Here is a 20,024-nt window from a genome sequence, read left to right on the forward strand (position 1 = left end):
AAGGAGTAGGGAATGATTGCTCTATGGTAAAGTTTTTCGTCCACTGAATGAATTGGAAAGTATTCTGTCCTATATTTTTTGGAAGAGTTTGTGAAGGATTGGTGTTCATTCTTCTTTGAACATTTGGTAGAATCATTTGGGCTTGGAATTTTCTTTATGGGAAGTTTTAAAAATTACTGATTGAGTTTCTGCTTATTATAGGTATATTCAGATGTTCTGTTTATTCTTGAGTAGTTTGTGTCTTCCTAGGAATCTGTCCACTTCATCTAAGTAATTTGTTGGCATACAGTTGTTCATAGCATTCCCTTTTGATCCTTTTACTTCTGTAATGTGGACAATAATGCCTACGTTTTCATCCATAATTTTAGTAATTTCAGTTTTTCTCCTTTTTTCTTGATTATTCTCTCTAAACATTTGTCAGTTTTATCACTTTAATTCAATGAACTCTGTTGATTTTGTTCTTTTTCTATTTCAATAATTTCTGGTCTTTTATCATTTCTTCTACATGCTTTGGTTTAGTTTGCTCTTTTTTTTTTTTTTTTTTTTTTTTTTTTTTTGAGACAGTAGCTCACTCTACGGCACAGGCTGAAGTACAGTGGTGCAATTATGGCTCACTGCAGTCTCACCTCCCAGATTCAAGCAGTCTTCCCCCCTCATACCCAGCTAATTTTTTTTTTTTTTTTTTTGAGACGGAGTTTCGCTCTTGTTACCCAGGCTGGAGGCTGGAGTGCAGTGGCGCAATCTCAGCTCACCGCAACCTCCGCCTCCTGGGTTCAGGCAATTCTCCTGCCTCAGCCTCCTGAGTAGCTGGGATTACAGGCACGCGCCACCATGCCCAGCTAACTTTTTTTTTGTATTTTTAGTAGAGACGGGGTTTCACCTTGTTGACCAGGATGGTCTCGATCTCCTGACCTCGTGATCCACCTGCCTCGGCCTCCCAAAGTGCTGGGATTACAGGCTTGAGCCACCGCACCCGGCTCCACCCAGCTAATTTTTTTAAAAAATTTTTAGTAGACATGGGGTATCCCTATGTTGCCCAGGCTAGTCTCAAACTCCTGGCCTCAAGCGGTCTTCTCACCTTGGCCTCCCAAAGTGCTGGGATTACAGATGTCAACCACTCCCACCCCAGCCCTGCTATTCTTTTTCCAATTTTTTAAGGTGGAAGCTTGGGCTATTTATTTGAAACTTTTCTTTTTTATTTTTTAGAGTTTTCGGTTCACTGCAAATTGAGTGCAAAACACAGAGAGTTCCCATATAACACACAGCCTTCCCACTCTCAGCTTCCCTCACCACAGTGGTATGTTGCAATCAGTGAATCTACATTGACACATTATTATCATACAAAGTCTACAGTTTACATTAGGGTTTACTTTTGATGTACATTCTATGGGATTTTTTGTTGTTTTTTTTTGCTTGAGATGGGGTCTCAGTGTGTTACCCAGGCTGGAGTGCAGTGGCATGATCTCAGCTCACCACAACCTCCACCTCCTGGGTTCAAGTGATCCCACCTCAGCTTCCTGAGTAGCTGGGACCTCAGCTGCATGCTACCATGCCCAGCTAATTTTTGCATTTTTAGCAGAGATGGGGTTTCACCACGTTACCAAGGCTGATCTCCAACTCCTTGGCTCAAGAGATCCACCTGCCATGGCCTCCCAAAATGCTGGGATTACAGGTGTGAGCCACCATGCTGATGATTCTATGGGTTTTAACAAATATAATGACATGTATCTTCCATTGTAGTATCACGCAGAATAGTTCACTGTACTAAAAGTCCTCTGTGCTCTGCCTGTTCATCCCTTTCTCCCCTTTAACTCCTGTCAACCACTGATCTTTTTACTGTCTCTATAATTTTGCCTTTTCCAGACCATTATATAGTTGGAATAAAACAGTAAATATTCTGTAAATATCCTTTTCAGATTGTCTTCTTTCAGTTAGCAATATGCATTTAAGTTTTTCCTATGTCTTGTCTTTTTTTTTTTTTTTTTTTTTTTGAGATGGAGTTTTGCTCGCTACCCAGGCTGGAGTGCAATGGCGCAGTCTCGGCTCACCGCAACCTCCGCCTCCTGGGTTCAGGCAATTCTCCTGCCTCAGCCTCCTGAGTAGCTGGGATTACAGGCATGCACCACCATGCCCAGCTAATTTTTTTTTTTTTTTTTTGTATTTTTAGTAGAGACGGGGTTTCACCATATTGACCAGGATGGTCTCGATCTCTTGACCTCATGATCCAGCCGCCTCGGCCTCCCAAAGTGCTGGGATTACAGGCTTGAGTCACTGTGCCTAGCCTCCTATGTCTTTTCATGGCTTGATAGCTTATATGGATTTGGGGTTTTTCTTCTCTTGTCTTGTTTTTGAGACAGAGTCTCACTCTGTCACCTAGGCTAGAGTGCAGTGGTGCAATCTTGACTCACTGCAACCAACATCTCCTGGGCTCAAGTGATCCTCCCACTTCAGCCTCTCATGTAACTGGGACTAGAAGCACACACCACCAAGCTTGACTAATTTTCGTGTTTTTGGTAGAGACTGGGTTTTGCTATGTTGCCCAGGCTGGTATCGAACTCCTGGACTCAAGCCACCCACCTGCTTTGGCCTCCAGCCACCCACCTGCTTTGGCCTCCAGCCACCCACCTGCTTTGGCCTCCCAAAGTGCTGAGACTACAGGCATGAGCAACCACACCTGGTCTTTGGGTTTTTTTTGGTTTTGTTTTTGTTTTAAAGAGACAGTATCTTGCTATGTTGCCCAGGTTGGGCTTGAACTCGCCTGGACTCAGACACTCCTTCTGCCTCAGCCTCCTGAGTATCTGAGACTATAGGTAAACACCACGATGCTGGCTTCATGTTTTTGATAATGATTAATATTCTATTATCCGTACTTCTTTTTCAAATATAAGTGTTTACAGCTATGTATTTCCATCTGAGCACAGCTTTCACCACCTGCCATAAACTTTAGTATGTAGTGTGAAGTAGTTTGTGTAGGAAAGGCAAGATAAATGCTTGCTTACTTTCATTTATCCACAAGTTTTGAAAATAAAAAGTAGGTTCTGTAGTGTGCCAATTAGGAATTTGCTTTCATTTCTACATTTATCATTTGTGCTTGCTCTGTGAAATGGATTTGGGCCTTTTAATTTATTCTTTGCCAGCTGGCAGATAGTAAACCTTGTCAATAGAGGGCACTGGAGAGATACTGCAGGAGGAAAGGGTTTTGGCTCCTGTTTCCGATTTCAGTTGGGCAGGCTTCTGTGGTCTGGGCAACTTTTTCAGTGGCTTCTGCACTGTACTGGCTTCTTCAGTGCCTGGCTATCACACTATACAGTGACCAGTTGTCACAAACTTCTCCTAGCACTCCCCGAAGACGGTTTGTAGTAGAATACTCTCTGGTGAGACACCTTCCCAAGAATGGCTTTCACCGGCACTCCAGGAGAAAAATGTCTGGCAACTTCCATGCCATCCAGTGAGCCACAGGCCTCTTCTCTAACAAGGTCTGCATGCCAGCTTTGGTCTCAGCTCTTCCTTTGCCACTATCTCAGCCCTAGCTGCTCCTTATATATGCTAATCCTGTTTTGGAAATATCTTGTTTCTTTACTAGCCAATCCATTATTATTCCAACCCTCTATTATGGTTAATCTTTAAATAAAACTTTACCTATTAAAAAAAATAAAAATAAATAAAAAGTGGTGTTCTTTCCTGACTGGACAGAGTGACACACCTGGTAATTTCTAAAGGTGGCTATAAGATTTGATGAGCTAACCTATCAAAATTAAGGATTTATGTTCAACAAAGGACAAAATTAGCAGATTTAATGGAATAAACGACAATTTAAATGTCTAAAACTAACGATTGATACCTGTAATATACAAGAGACCATCAGGAAGAAAAATGGGCAGTGGAATTCGATAAGCAATTTTATAAAGAGGAAACTCAGAAGGCCATCAAAAAATGTTCGGGCCGACATGGTGGCTCACGCCTGTAACCCCAGCACTTTCAGAGGCCTAGGCGGCCGGTCAGGAGTTCGAGACCAGCCAACATGATGAAACCCCGTCTCTACTAAAAATACAAAAATTAGCCAGGCATGGTGGCAGGTACCTACGATCCCAGCTACTCGGGAGGCTGAGCACAAGAATTGCTTGAACCCAGGAGAAGGAGGTTGCAGTGAGCCGAGATCGCGCCACTTCACTCCAGCCTGGACCACAGAGCGAGACTCGGTCTCAAACAAAAAGTTCGGAGCCAGGCGTGCTGGCTAACTCCTGTAAGGCCAGCACTTCGGAAGGCCAAAGCGGGAAGATCGCTTAAGCCTGGGCAACATGGCGAAACCCGTCTCTACTAAAAATAGCTGCGCATGGTGTCTCCGCCTGTAGTTCTAGCTACCCCGGAGACTGAGGCGAGAGGCTTAGAGACTGAAGCTATAGTGAGCTGTGATCGGGCCACTGCACTCCAACCTGGGTAACGCAGCAAGACCCTAGCTCAAATAAGAAAAAGAAAACCACGATGATTACGCAAGTCGCTGACCCCTCCCTCCCACGATTCTTGCTGTTTCTATTCAGCGACTGGTCTCCTCCACCTCTCCGACACCTGGCGCGTTTATCTGACGTCACCAACGCGCCACACAGCTTCGAGCTGCGCAACCTCTGTGGCCATCTACACGGCGCGCAGATGCGAATATTCCCGCGGCGCCGGAAGTCCGGAGCACGTGATCTGGTGACAGTGCTCGCCGCCAGTCCGGCTCGGTCTTGGAGCTGCGGCACGGGATGGCGGAGGCGCCTCCTGTCTCAGGTATTGTACCGGCCCGAGCGGGACTGGGCCCCTTTCAGGGAACGGAAATTGGGTCAGTGACGAAGTTCTAGGGCTCCAGCCACTCATCGCGAGAGTAGCGCGTGTTAGGGCTGGGGATAGTGGCCCGGAAGGGCCAAGCTCCGCGCGTCGTCCGTACGGAGATCTCTATCCTCCTTTTCTGGGTGGTGAAGCCCGATAGCTGGGTTTCGGAGGAGAGAGGACTTGTCCTGGCGCCGCGAGTCGGTGTGGGTGGCCCGCCCTCTCAACAGGCTCTTCCTGGGCCAGCGGCGCACTGACCTTCGACAGGGCGGGCGTCGGCCAGGTCATAGCCCTTGACCGTCGCGGGCTCTTGACGTATAGGGTGTGGTCTGCTCGTACCTCCGGGGCAGCTGGCGTGGGCGCGAGCCGAACTCCAGTAGTTTAGAGTCTTAGCCTGCCACGAACCCGGTGTGACTGTCTTAGTCTCCTCATCTGTCAGTTGGGAGTAAATAAGTTAATTCCTGTGATCGCTCTTGCCCCGTACTGTACCTGTTCCATAATTGTTCACTCACTTCCCTCCTTGAATTGCCTCAGTGTGTAGAGACAGCCTCATTTGTTTGTTAATATAACATCCATTTCCATTTCTTTAGGGTGTTCTATAGATGAGTGTTTTCCAAATTTGTTGGACAGCGACCAAAGGAAAAAAAAAAAAACCATTTTGCATCACGACCTTAGTGCACACTTAAATAAATATAAAAGCAAATATAAAAGCGAACCAGAAGTTTCTGTAAGCAGTGGGGTTGGTTGGTTGGTCAGTTTTACAATCAGTAATATATTCTGTTTTCAAAAAAATCGTAACCTACTGCATTCCCTTGATTTTATGGCCCACTCTGGAAAACAGGCCAGCAGTGTGTAGAATGGGATTTGGAAATCATTGAGTCTTAGCTCTGTCTCCGACCAGCTGTTGGACCCAGTACACATTTGCGTACTGGGTGGCAGGTAAAATGTATTTATTACTGTGATTCTTAGTATAAAAAGTTGGAAAGCCGGGCGCGGTGGCTCAAACCTGTAATCCCAGCACTTTGGGAGGCCGAGGCGGGTGGATCACGAGGTCGAGAGATCGAGACCATCCTGGTCAACATGGTGAAACCCGTCTCTACTAAAAAAAATACAAAAAACTAGCTGGGCGTGGTGGTGCGTGCCTGTAATCCCAGCTACTCAGGAGGCTGAGGCAGGAGAATTGCCCGAGCCCAGGAGGCGGAGGTTGCGGTGAGCCGATCGCGCCATTGCACTCCAGCCTGGGTAACAAGAGCGAAAACTCCGTCTCAAAAAAAAAAAAAAAAGAAAGTTGGAAAACACATTGCATTGATGTACCGTAGTCTTGATGTGAATATTAAGTCTTCGTTGGGGGCCGGGCCTGGTGGCTCATGCCTGTAATCCCAGCACTTTGGGAGGCCGAGGCCATTAGATCACCTGAGGTTAGGAGTTCGACACCAGCCTTACTTAACATGGTGAAACCCTGTCTCTACTAAAAATAAAAAATTATCCTGGTGTAGTGGCGGGTGCCTGTAATCCCAGCTACTCAGGTGGCTGAGGCAGGAGAATCACTTGAACCCGGGAGGCAGAGTTTGCAGTGAGCCAAAATCGTACCATTGCACTCCAGCCTGGGCAACATTGCAAGACCCCATCTCAAAATAAAATTAAAAATCTCTTAGTTGGGGTTGGAAAACTTTTTTGGCTGGTGTTTTGTTATTCTTCCTTAGTCTTTCACCAGATTCTCTAAACTGGATCCGTTAATTATCTCATCCACAGGCTCATTTCTGACTCATTTCTGTACCCTTCAGTGTTTGAAGAAGAATTGGGTGGGGCCTAATTGTGAGTCAACCAAAGTTCAACACTATGGTTGGTGTTGTGCCCAAATTACTCTCTCCAACCCAGAAAGTATCCAATGAGGCAAAATCTTCTAGTCCAAAGACCTCTTTACTGGTTTTCATGTGCTTTCATTTGATTTTGCTTTAGTTCCCGTTCCATATTCTTATTTTAGCATCATCTTTAGCCCACACCCTCATCATCAAGGTCCTTAAACAGAAGCCCAGTACAGAGGATACCTTTCTGCCAATGAGCAGACTCTGCAATGCCAGCCTTGTCTCTGGACTTTCTAATCTGCCAGTTGGATTTCTCTTTATTCTGCCCCGCCTACCTATTGGACACCTACTGTGCTATATTGAATTTAGGGTACCACTTACTTGTATTCTAGCCATGATGACTAGACATCCTATTTACTAACTTGCAGCTATTCAAAATAGTAAAAAAAAAAAAAAAAAAAAAAAAAAATGGTGTCTCTGATCTCTGCCATGGCCAGTTACCTGATCAAATTTATCCTGTTTCCCTTCTTCATGTCTCTTATGGGTTTATTTCCTGAGGGCTTTGCCTACTGCCTCTTGTCTAGTTGAACATATATTGTATATGAATATATGCAGCCTTCTCTGGACTCTCTAATTGCATCAGCTCATTACTGTTTAACAGGAAACACTCTTCCCATCCTTTACTAGGCTTCTCTGGACATCTTTAATCTTATTTCTGTCCCTCTTTCCAGCCTTGCTTTTTCAAGCAAGAGAGAACTACACAATACCAATTGGTCCAATTTAACCTTTCCAGCCTTTAAATTATCTTATGTTTCCAGAATTCCTCTGCTACCTTCTGTATTTATCTAATCTTGTCATTTTTTGAGGCCCTCCATCCCACCCCTAGAATTCTGCCTATGTGAAAGCTTTCAGGACAAATCCTGAATTGGGTGGGAGGTACCCTATGACCTTTATGATCTCATTCCGTTCTTCATTATATGTTTCTATGGTACCCACTACCCAAGCTGTGTTAGTGTGAGAGCATGGTTTCTAATACTACATACACATCCTGAGTTGGAATCCCGAAGACTTCCTTGAAATATCTCTGTGCCCTTGGGCAAGTTACTTACTCTCTGTGCCTCAGTTTTCTCATCAGGAATGTAAGGATTAAATGAGTTAACACATGTAAAGTGCTTAGGATAGTGCCTGGCACATAATACCTAATAAATGTTAGGCCTTATTATTAAACCTGAAACTTTCAGGCTCTGTACTGCATCCATCTATGCTCAAGCCTGTGTGTTTCAGATACTCTGTAGTCCTAACAGCAATTGTAAAGTATCATTTTAACCATTTTATGTATGTTATTAACTTACTTTACTCTTCATTGCAATTCTTGCAACTCTTTGATATAGAGATCATTACTAACTTGATTACATGTAAGGAAACAGCCTAAGTAACTTTCATAAAGTCACAGTAAGTGATGAGTAACTTAAACTCATGTCTCCCAGGCCCTATCAATTTATAGCAGGCGTCCCCAAACTTTTTACACAGGGGGCCAGTTCACTGTCCCTCAGACCGTTGGAGGGCCGCCACATACTGTGCTCCTCTCACTGACCACCAATGAAAGAGGTGCCCTTTCCTGAAGTGCGGCGAGGGGGCCAGATAAATAGCCTCAGGGAGCCGCATGTAGCCTGAGGGCCGTAGTTTGGGGACGCCTGATTTATAGTATATTCTGTATGCTACACATAGTTCTGACTTTGCTACTAAGTAATGTCCTTAGGCAAACCATTTTGTCTTTGCGCTTCAGGGACTGAATCGACTGTACCAAGAAGCATCTTCTGGGGGAACATGAATGGGTTGAAGGGGAGTATGCTTAATTTTTTCCACTTTGGGACTGTAAACCATATTATAGAGGTTATGTATGGAAAACCCAACATATATTCCTAGGGGAAAGGGATGAAAACTATTATTAAGTACTATCTATGAAATCATAATTAAATTTCTCAGTAACCATTAAAATAAGTATTATCACCCTTTACTAGACAAGGAAACTAAGGCTGAAAGCAGGCATGTGGTATCCCTACGTTCATTAAGTTGAACAACTAGACTTTAACCCATTTGGCTTAGTCCAAAGCCTGTTTACTTGATATTACACAATGTTACTTTCGTTTTTTGAAAGAAGACCACGTGGAACCTGATGATTGATATCCCTGAACTGTTAGCTGGCCTTAAATTTTTATAATAAAATAAATACATGTAGGCCGGGTGTGATGGCTCATGCTTGTAATTCCAGCGCTTTGGGAGGTTGAGGCGGGTGGATCATGAGGTCAGGAGTTCGAGACCAACTTGGCTAACATGGTGAAACCCCATCTCTACTAAAAATACAAATGCATGGGGGTGCATGCCTGTAGTCCCAGCTACTTGGGAGGCTGAGACGGCAGAATTGCTTGAGGCTGCAGTGAGCAGAGATCGCACCACTGCCCTCTAGCCTGGGCAACAGAGCGAGACTCTGTCTCAAAAATAAATAAATAAATAAATACATGTATACATAGTACTTTATGGCCCAGGTGAGCATTTTTACTCAACAACACTTAGCTGTCGTTGGCTTTTGGTGTTTGGTTTTTGGACATGGAATGATGATTGATTAGTCCTCCACAAGCACCTTGGAGCCATCACTTTCACTGGAAACATAGGTCTCACTTAACAGCCTGTTTTTATACGAAGTCCTAAGGAAAATAATTTTTAGATTTGGCTTGGAGTCTATGGCTTTCATGGGTGAAGATTAATTTATTTACTGGCATGTCTATTTGTTATGTCCTAGGTACTTTTAAATTCAATACGGATGCTGCTGAATTCATTCCTCAGGAGAAAAAAAATTCTGGTCTAAATTGTGGAACTCAGAGGAGACTAGATTCTAATAGGATTGGTAGAAGAAATTACAGTTCTCCACCTCCCTGTCACCTTTCCAGGCAAGTCCCTTATGATGAAATCTCTACTGTTCATCAGCATAGTTATCATCCTTCAGGAAGCAAACCTAAGAGTCAACAGACGTCTTTCCAGTCCTCTCCATGTAATAAATCGCCCAAGAGCCATGGTCTTCAGAGTCAACCTTGGCAGAAATTGAGGAATGAGAAGCACCATGCCAGAGTCAAGAAAGCACAGAGTCTTACTGAGCAGACCTCAGATGCAGCTGGATTAGAGAGTGTGACCAGATCAGAGAGTGGGACAGACCCCAGAGAACATAGCCCTTCTGAGAATGAGAAGGAAGTGGGTGCAGATCCCAGGGGAGCAAAACCCAAAAAAGCAACACAGTTTGTATACAGCTATGGTAGAGGACCAAAAGTCAAGGGGAAACTCAAATGTGAATGGAGTAACCGAACAACTCAAAAACCTGAGGATGCTGGACCCGAGAATACCAAACCTGTGGGGGTTTTCCACCCTGACTCTTCAGATGCATCCTCTAGAAAGGGAGTATTGGATGGGTATGGAGCCAGACGAAATGAACAGAGAAGATACCCACAGAAAAGGCCTCCCTGGGAAGTGGAGGGGGCCAGGCCACGACCAGGCAGAAATCCACCAAAACAGGAGGGCCAACGACAAACAAATGCAGGACACAGAAGCAACATGGCCTCCATTCCAAAGGATAACCTCAATGAAAGACCAGCAAAATCTGCCTGTGACAGTGAGAACTTGGCAGTCATCAACAAGTCTTCCAGGAGGGTTGACCAAGAGAAATGCACTGTACGGAGGCAGGATCCTCAAGTTGTATCTCCTTTCCCCCGAGGCAAACAGAACCATGTGCTAAAGAATGTGGAAACACACACAGGTAAACCTACCTAAATAGATGGAAATATTTTGTTGTTTTTTGAATTTTAATTTTTAAATAAGTCGTATATTCACATAATTTAGAAAACAGAAAGTATGAAAAGTTACATGGTGAAAAAGTCTCTGTCTTTATTCCCTGCCTGCCTAAGTTCTACCACCACTCACTGCTCCTCTCCCCAATAATCACTTAGTTTTATGCATATCACAAGCAAATACAAGTAAGAATTCTCTTTCTTTTCCAAACAAGCAATTTTGTAAGAGTTTTCAGAAATGCAAATATGGGTGGTGTAGATGTCTGGTTACAAGATTTTTTTGAGTCGTGAAAGCACAAGTGGTGGGTGGTAACATCTCTGCTGCCTCTGTAGGTTTCATCTTGTGCTATCTCATCTGCCTCATCTGGTCTGCTTAGTTGCAGCAGTCCCTAACTGGTCTTATCATCCATCTCTGAATTTTTCTCATTCAGTTCACCTCTTACAGCAGCATTGGAGAGCAATTTTTTTTTTTTTTTTTCTGAGACAGAGTTTCACTCTTGTTACCCAGGCTGGAGTGCAATGGTGTGATCTCAGCTCACCGCAACCTCCGACTCCTGGGTTCAGGCAATTCTCCTGCCTCAACCTCCTGAGTAGCTGGGATTACAGGCACGCGCCACCATGCCCAGCTAATGTTTTGTATTTTTAGTAGAGACAGGGTTTCACCATGTTGACCAGAATGGTCTTGATCTCTTGACCTCGTGATCCATCCACCTTGGCCTCCCAAAGTGCCGGGATTACAGGCTTGAGCCACTGTGCCCGGCCGGAGAGCAATTTTTATAACATGCATATTTTATTTATTTTTTTGAGACGAGTCTCACTCTGTTGCCCGGGCTATAATGCAGTGAGTGACTCAATCCCAGCTCACTGCAACCTTTGCCTCCTGGGTTCAGGTGATTCTCCTGCCTTAGCCTCCCGAGTAGTTGGGATTACAGGTGTCTGCCACCACGCCTGGCTAATTTTTGTGTTTTTAGTAGAGATGGGGTTTCACCGTATTGAACTCCTGACCCCAGGTGATCCGCCTTCCTCAGCCTCCCAAAGTGCTGGGATTACAGGTGTGAGCCATTGTGCCTTGCCTGAAACACATGATGTCACATCTTCTGCTGCCTTACTCAGCAGTCCCATCTTCTGCTGCCTCAGTGTCTACCACATTTTATTCCCTGGATTCTATACTGTTTTGTGTTTGCATGCTGTTGCTCCCTCTCTCTAGAATTTCTGTCACTCAGTTTGCTGGAGAATTTTTTTTTTTTTTTTTTTTTTTTTTTTTTTTTGAGACAGAGTTTCACTCTGTTGCTCAGTCTAGAGTGCAGTGACATGATCTTGGCTCACTGTAGCCTCCCCCTCCAGGGTTTAAGCAATTCTCTTGCTTCAGCCTCCAGAGTAGCTTGGATCACAGGCATGCACTACCATGCCTGCCTAATTTTTTTTTTTTTTTTTTTTTTTTTAAGTAGAAATGAGGTTTCACTGTGCTGGCCAGGCTGGTCTTAAACTCCTGACGTCGTGATCTGCCCTCCTGGCCTCCCAAAGTGCTAGGATTACAGGCTGTGCCTGGCCATGAATTCGTACTCATTTTTCAAAAGCTACTTTAGGCCAGGCGTGGTAGCTCATGGCTGTAATTCCAGCACTTGGGGAGGCTGAGGTGGAAGGATCACTTGAACCCCGGCATTCAAGACCAGCCTGGGCAACGTAGGGAGACCCTGTCGCTACCAAAAAATTAAAATAAAAAAATTAGCCAGGTGTGTTAGCACATGCCTGTAGTCCCAGACACTCAGGAAGCTGAGGTGGAAGGATCACTGGAGCCCAGGAGGTTCAGGATGCAGTGAGCCACTGTACTCCAGCCTGGATGACAAAGCAAGACCCTATCTTGGGTGGGAAAAAAAAGTTATTTTAGTCACATGTCCGGGGAACCTTTTCTTGCCTCTATAGATAGCATTAATCTCTTATAGCCCTTACATTTCTGTCTTTCTCTTACATTTGCATGCTTCTGTTACAGAACTTACCCCTTGAAACCATAATTTGTTTATGCTTCATTGTCCTCCACTAGTCTGTAAGCTCCTCAAAAACAGACACTATATATTTCTTTTCTTTTTTTGTGACCCTACTGCCCCACACAGCTCTTGAAATATAGTGGGTTCTCAATTCTAACCATTAGAAAGTTCATCCTTACATTGAACTGAAAGCATCTTTCCTTTCCTTCTTATCCTTTGGTTCAAGTTTTATCCTCTGTCTCAGCACAGCAACTAGTCTCTCTTCTTTCTCACAGTTCCGCCCCTCCTTATTGCAAATCAGCTTTTGGCAATATTCAAAGACATCTATCATTTTGCCCCAAGTGTGTATTTCATCAAGCCAAATAGTTTTATTCTGCTAGCTCCTCCTCATGTACCTTCACTATCTTAATTTCTCTCCAATTTAATGTGAGATACAGCCCAACCCTTGAAGCCAGCATCTACCCAGGGCCTGTTTTTACACCAGCCTATAGTTGTAGTTGCTTGCTTCATCTGGTGGTTGTTCTTGGAACCTCAACTTATATGTGAAGCAAAGCAATGTTATACTAGAGTTATTATTGAATCTTAAAGCTGGTTAATAATTACCTCTTGCTTTATAGTGAATTATCACAATGTTGTGGCTTATGATAGCACACATTTATTATGTCACTGTCCCTGCGGGTCAGATAATGGGTCCAGGTTAGTTGGGTTCTCTGCTCAGTGTCTTCAAATTTGACTAGAGATGTGGTCTCATCTGAGGCTCAGAGTTCTCTTTCATTCACTGGTTGTTGGTAGGATTCAGCTCCTTATAGGCGCAGGACTGAGGTTCCTGTTTTCTTGCTGGCTGTTGGCCAAGGGTGTCTCAGCTCCTAGAGGCCACCCGCATTTCCCTGCCACGTGGCTTGTACACAGCATGATAGTTTGCTTCTTTGAGGGCTGTAGGAAAGCAACTGCTGCCGCTTCAGATCTCTCTGACTTCTGTTTCTGATTTTTAGACTCTTTTAAAAGGGCTTACCTGATTAAATCGGGCCCATCCATACTCAAGGGGAGGAGATTATATAGGGTATGCATACCAGGGAGGTGGGGATCTGGAAGACCATCTTAGAATTCTGCTTAACAAATCTTTTGAGGCCTTAACATTTTCACATTATGCGTATCATTCTTGAGGACACTTCGTTCATATTTGTTGTCTAAATACTATGTACCAAGCACTGTTCTAGGTATAAGGAATAATTGACGGAATTTACATTCTGGTAGGGAAGACAGGCAGAAAGCACTTAGATAATTAATATGTCAGGTGGTGGTAAGGACTAAAAAGAAATATTAAGAATGTTAAGAGGACAGAGTGACATGGGTGCTATTTTAGATAGGCTGACCTCTTTGATAAGGAGATATTTGAAAAGAGACAAGGGTGAAGTAAAGAAATGTACCATGTGGCTGGCTTGAGAAGAGCATTCTAGGCAGAGGGGGGAGCAAATTTAGATGTGGGGATGGGTATACAGGTGATAAAGATGGGAGCAGGAGAGGTGGTCAGAGAAATGGCAGGGGCTGGATCATGTGAGGCCCTTAGATTTGGTTCTCAGTAAGATGAGAGGCTGCTGGAAGATCCTGGGAAGAGGGATGGTATGGTCTTACATTCTAAAACAATCACTTAGGGGCCAGATATGGTGGCTTACACCTATAATCCCAGTGCTTTGGAAGGCCGAGGCAGAAGGATTGCTTAAGCCCAGGAGTTTAAGACCAGCCTAGGCAACTTAATGAGCCCCATCTCTACAAAAATAAAAAATAAAAATTAGCTGGACATGGTAGCACGTGCCTGTAGTCCCAGCTACTTGGGAGGCTGAAGTAGGATCACTTGAGCCCAGTGGGTGAAGGCTGCAGTAAGTAGTGATCATGCTGCTGCACTCCAGCCTGGGTGACAGAATGAGACCGTGTCTCAAAAAAAAAAAAAAAAGGGTCACTTAGGCTGCTGTGTGGAGAATAGGCTCTAAGAAGGCAATGGGGGCTGGGCGTGGTAGCCCACGCCTGTAATCCCAGCACTTTTTGGGAGGCTGAGGTGTTGGGTCACCTGAGGTCAGGAGTTCGAGATGAGCCTGACCAACATGGTGAAACCCTGTCTCTACTAAAAGTACAAAAAATTAGCCGGGCATGGTGGCAGGCTAATCCCAGCTACTCAGGAGGCTGAGGCAGGGAATTACTTGAACCCAGGAGGTGGAGGTTGCAGTGAGCCAAGATTGTGCCACTGCACTCCAGCCTGGGCTGCAGAGTGAGACTCTGTCTCAAAAAAAAAGAAGGCATTGGGACAAGTTAGGAGGCTATTGCATTCATTCAGGTAGGAGATGATGGAGACTCAGACTGGTGGAATAGTGGTGGAAAAGGTAAGAATTGGATAGACTTTGGATGTATTTGGAAGGAAATTTTGTGCCTGAGCAACTTAGAAGAATGGAATTGGCATTTACTGAAGTGTTAAAGTCTGGGAGAGAAAAAGGTATTTGGTTGTAAAACTTTTCAGTTTTGAATAATTTCAAATTTATAGAAAAGTTGCAAAGATAGTTCCAAAAATTCCCATATATCTTTCACCCAACTTCCTCTAATGTTAACATCTTACATAACCAATGTACCTTTGTCAAAACTAAGAAATTAGCACTGGTACAGTAGTATTAACTAAACTACAGACATTATCCTGATTTCACCAGTTTTTCTGCTAATGTCCTTTTTCTGTTTGAGGACCCAATCCAGGATATCACGGTGCATTTAGTCATGTCTTCTTAGTCCCCTCCCATCTGTGACAGTTTCTTCATCTTTCCTTTTCGGAAAAGATGTTTTTGCTTGTATTTTATTTACTTCTTATTCAGGGAAGATTTTTTTTTTTTTTAATTTGGTTAAATTTCTGTAATCCCAAAATTTTGAGAAATCAAGTCAAGAGGATCACCTGAGCCCAGGAGTTCAAGACCATCCTGGGCAACAGAGATAGACCCCATCTCTACAAAAACTAACAAAAAAATCAGCCAGGTATAGTGGCACGCACCTGTGGTCCCAGTCACTCAGGAGGCTGAGGTGGGAAGATCACTTGAGTCCAGGAGTTTGAAGCTGCAGTAAACCATGTTCACACCACTACACTTGAGCCTGAACTTTGGTGACACCTGTAACTTTCACAGAAAGAGGATGTAGAACAGACCAGATATCACTCATTTTTTTCTTTATCCGTGAATTTAACAAATATTTATGGAGCACTTAGAGTATGCCAGATACTGGAAATACTACACTCAGCAAGGTAGACAAGACTCTATCCCTGCCCACAGAGCTTTCAGTCTCAGGGTGTTCTCTGTTTCTTTTGACATTAAATTGAACAGTCAGAAAGTAAATTTTAGGAGAGCCAATATTATGGAATACTAAAATATGAGCTTTTGAGTCAGATAGTTTGACAAGTTTGAATTTTGACTTTTAACTTTTTTGTTCTGTGACCTTGGATAAATGATCTAACTACATGAAGCCTCAATTTCTTCATCTGTAAAATGGTACCTATGTTATAGCCTTTTTTTTTTTTTTTTTTGAGCTAGTCTTACTTTGTCACCCAGGCTGGAGTGCAGTGGTACAATCTCAGCTCACTGCAATCTCCGCCTCCTGGGTAGCTGGAATTACAGGCATACGCCACCATGCCTGGCTAATTTTTGTGGTTTTAGTAGAGATGGGTTTCACCATGTTGGCCAGGATGGTCTCTATTTCCTGACCTTATGATCTGCCTGCCTTGGCCTCCCAAACTGCTGGGATTACAGCTGTGAGCCACTGCATCTGACCTGCTACAGCGTTTCTGAGGAGACTAAATAATAATATGAAATGTGCTTGGAATGTTGTATTTAAGGTTGGTTTTATTCTTTTAACCTATTTGGACCTGAAAGCAAATAACAATATTATATAATATTGTGAAATAAATGCAGTGCTAGAAGTGTGTACTCAGAAAAGCATATACACACAGTCACACTCAGTTTTGAGAGTACCTGGCTATATTAAAATCTAGAAAGACTTTGCTGCAATTGTATTTGAGGAAAAAATCTGGAAGTGGGTGAAGGTATTCAGAAATAAATCTGGGAGGATTCTTCTGATGCTACACACTGGTCTTTGTCACTGATGGTCTCTGTCACTGATGGTGAGCTCCTGGAGCCAGAGACTACCACCACCAATGGGCTTATGGTAGGCACCAAGAATATCTTTGTTGAGTGAATGGCTAAAGACTTTCAGGGCAACTGCTAGAGCCATCTCACCACTCATGGGTTGTTGGAACTTGCCTAGGCTTGGGCTTCTTAGAGCTGACCACTCCAGCTTCACAAGCCCCTTCCTAACCTGAATCCATTGGATCTATTAGATTAGAGGATCCTAGCAAATAGAAAATGCAAAGCAAGACCCTGTATTACCCATGGATGATCAGGCTGTGTTACAAGGAGCATTTGGCTGCTGTGCTATTTTCCTGGGAATGTTTCCTTAATTGTGGGAATCCCTACCTGAGTGTCTTCTTCCTAAATCCTCTTCCTCAGCATATTCCTGCCCCTTCTTGGCCTCAGTCTGAATAGCCAGTCACCTTACTCAGAATCAGATATCCCTTAAAATCTCTGTGTTTGGATTCTTTTCTTGAATGACTTGCTGATCCTTGGTTGACTAAAGTGAGGAATGGTTTTTTGTGTTTGAGCTTATCTTTTTTGTTGTTTTGTTTTTTAAACAGGTTCTCTAATTGAACAACTAACTACAGAAAAATACGAGTGCATGGTGTGCTGTGAATTGGTTCGCGTCACAGCCCCAGTGTGGAGTTGTCAGAGCTGTTACCATGTGTTTCATTTGAACTGCATAAAGAAATGGGCAAGGTCTCCAGCATCTCAAGCAGGTCAGTTAATTCTCTCTTTTGAGTAGTAGTTATACCTACACATTTGATATGTTCAAGTTTTAAACCGAGCTTTAAAAATACAATTTAATTTCTCTTAAATATTTTTTTTCTGCACAGAGACTGTGTTACCTTGATCATGTGTTTCATTTGACCAGAATTAAGCTATGGATCTTAAATAAACCAGCTAAACATAACAATATTAAAATATATTTTAGGGTACAATAAAATCAGTCATGCTTATTGAAAATGATGGCTTTTACTTATTTTTTTTTCGACATACTAATTTTATTTTCTGTGGATATATACATAGAAATGTGATTGTAGGATCATATGGTAATTCTATTTTTAATTATCTTTTTCTCATTTTTGGTCAGGCATAATGGGTCATGCCTGTAATCCCAGCACTTTGGGACGCCAAGGCCAGGTGGATCACCGGAGTTCAGGACCAGCCTGGCCAACATGTCGAAATTCTGTCTCTGCTAAAGATATAAAAATTAGCCAGGCATGGTGACACATGCCTGTAATCCCACTACTCAGGGGGCTGAGGCACGAGAATTGCTTGAACCCGGGAGGCTGAGGTTGTAGTGATCTAAGATTGTGCCACTGCTCTCTATCCTGGGTGACAGAGTGAGACTCTATCTCAAACAAACAAAAAAAGACGTATTTTTTTCTCTTTAAAATTTTTACTATGCACACATAATAATTTACATGTTTATGGGGTACACGTGATATTTTGATACAAGCATATAATGGTAATGATCTAATCAGGGTAATTGGCATATTGGGATTCCATCATCTTAAACATTTATCATTTCTTTTCTTCGGGTTAGGAGCATCCCAACTCTACTCTACTGATTATTTTGAACTATATAATAAATTATTGTTAGCTATAGTGCTACTAAATTTTAGATCTTATTCCTTCTATCTAACTGTAATTTTTTTTTTTTGAGACAGTCTTGCTCTCTTACCCAAGCTGGAGTACAGTGGTGTGATCATGTCTCACTGCAACCTTGAATTCCTGGACTCAGATGATCCTCCTGCCTCAGCCTCCCAAACGGCTGAGACTATAGGCACATGCCACCACACCCAGCTAATTTTTTTTTTTTTTTAAATGATCTGCTGTGTTGCCCAATCTTGTCTTGAACTCCTGGGCTCAAGCAATCCTGCGTCAGCTGGTATTAGAGACATGAGCCACTATGCCGAGCCAGTGTTTTTTGTTTGTTTGTTTTTGTTTGTTTTTGATTTAAGCTACGCAGTCAGTATTGTGAATTTGTTCCTTAAATGTCTGATATGCTCAATGTTGAAATTACCACCACTGCTTCAATATTGTAGTTTCCTATGGATTTAAATTTTTGTAATTACATGTGGCTTTTGGAAGAAAATTTATTTGGCTTACTCTCATTTTTCCTGACAGATGGCCAGAGTGGTTGGAGGTGCCCCGCCTGTCAGAATGTTTCCGCACATGTTCCAAAAACCTATACTTGTTTCTGTGGTAAGTTTTTTAATATACCCACTGGAGTCTCTTCACTACATATATTGTACCTCAGTTCAGGAAAGGTGGTCTGCACAGCATGTTTTAGAAGTTGCTAATGAGATTTCAAAGCTATAGGAGTCTATATGGCTATGTTCATGTGGTCCATCACACAGCTAGAGCCACAGCCTTTATGCTCCTGGCAGGCTGCTTTGGAGATGGCCAACCAGACTCATGCTGCTTCTGGGCTGTAATGCTGGTCTCCTTGGTCTTGAGACCAGACCTGACCAGGTAGCAGAGGTAGGTGTGGACGAAGGCTTCATATCACTCCCAGCAGTTACAGCTTCGATATTCCAGATATGAGCAGTATGAGTAAATAGTAGTGTTTATTTTAATCCTAGAAATAAATCATTGGTATTTATAATAAACAGATTTTTTTTTTATAAGCCAGCATTATAAACTCAATCTTGGTATCGTCCCTCTTTATGGAATGCTTCTGTTTTTGCATATCTCAGTTCCCCTAGGTATTAGGGGAAAACTTCCTGAAATCCAGATGCTCATTCTTGCTGCTAGCCCTTTTCTGAGTGTCTTTTTTTCGCCCTTTTCTGCCTTTTAATGAACTAATCTCCCTCTAGTTGTTGATTTTTCACATTTTGTTTCTTTACCATCTTCCTCCCTCCTTGAAGCATTGCATTTTTCTTTCTTTGTTGCCTCACTGAAACTGTATTCAGAAATCATGAATGGGTCAGGCTTATTGGCTCATGCCTGTAATCCCAGCACTTTGGGAGGTTGAGGTGGGTGGATCACCAGAGGTCAGGAGTTCGAGACTAGCCTGACCAACATGGCAAAATTCCATCTCTACTAAAATAAATTAGCTGGGCATAGTGGTGTGTGTCTGTAATCCCAGCTACTCAGGAGGCTGAGGCAGGAGCATTGCTTGAACCTGGGAGGCAGAGGTTGTAGTGATCCAAGATCATGCCATTGCACTCCAGCCTGGGTGATAGAATGAGACTCCATCTCAAAAAAAAAAAAAAAAAAAGAAAGAAATCACCAATGACTCCTTTCCAACCGTATCTAGGGCTAGTTTATAAGCTCATCATCTTTTGGCAGAGTGACAGCCCTTGACATCTTTGACTATTCCCTTATTTTTTTTTCTTTTTTCCCCCTCCCCAACTATTCCCTTCTTGAAATAAGTAGCTCTTTTTTTTTTTTTTTTTTTTTTTTTTTTGGAGACGGAGTTTCACTCTT

The 20,024-nt window shown here is 43.1% G+C and overlaps 1 protein-coding gene across 3 annotated transcripts in view; it reads left to right on the forward strand.

Annotated features, from left to right (window-relative positions):
* Positions 1-4,631: 4,631 nt before the first annotated feature.
* NFX1 (nuclear transcription factor, X-box binding 1) overlaps positions 4,632-20,024 on the forward strand; it is an 86,660-nt gene continuing 71,267 nt past the window's right edge. The window contains exons 1-4 of one of the 3 annotated variants that reach the window (XM_039474780.2): positions 4,632-4,767; positions 9,412-10,416; positions 17,147-17,305; positions 18,720-18,797. In XM_039474780.2, the coding sequence (XP_039330714.2) occupies positions 4,743-4,767; positions 9,412-10,416; positions 17,147-17,305; positions 18,720-18,797 (1,267 nt within the window). In that variant the 5' untranslated portion in view covers positions 4,632-4,742. The remainder of the gene's footprint in view (positions 4,768-9,411; positions 10,417-17,146; positions 17,306-18,719; positions 18,798-20,024) is intronic. The other 2 variants (XM_074394970.1, XM_074394971.1) reach the window with 2 other exon arrangements.

This window comes from Saimiri boliviensis, chromosome 2 (genome assembly GCF_048565385.1).
Source record: "Saimiri boliviensis isolate mSaiBol1 chromosome 2, mSaiBol1.pri, whole genome shotgun sequence".
Taxonomy (NCBI): domain Eukaryota; kingdom Metazoa; phylum Chordata; class Mammalia; order Primates; family Cebidae; genus Saimiri; species Saimiri boliviensis.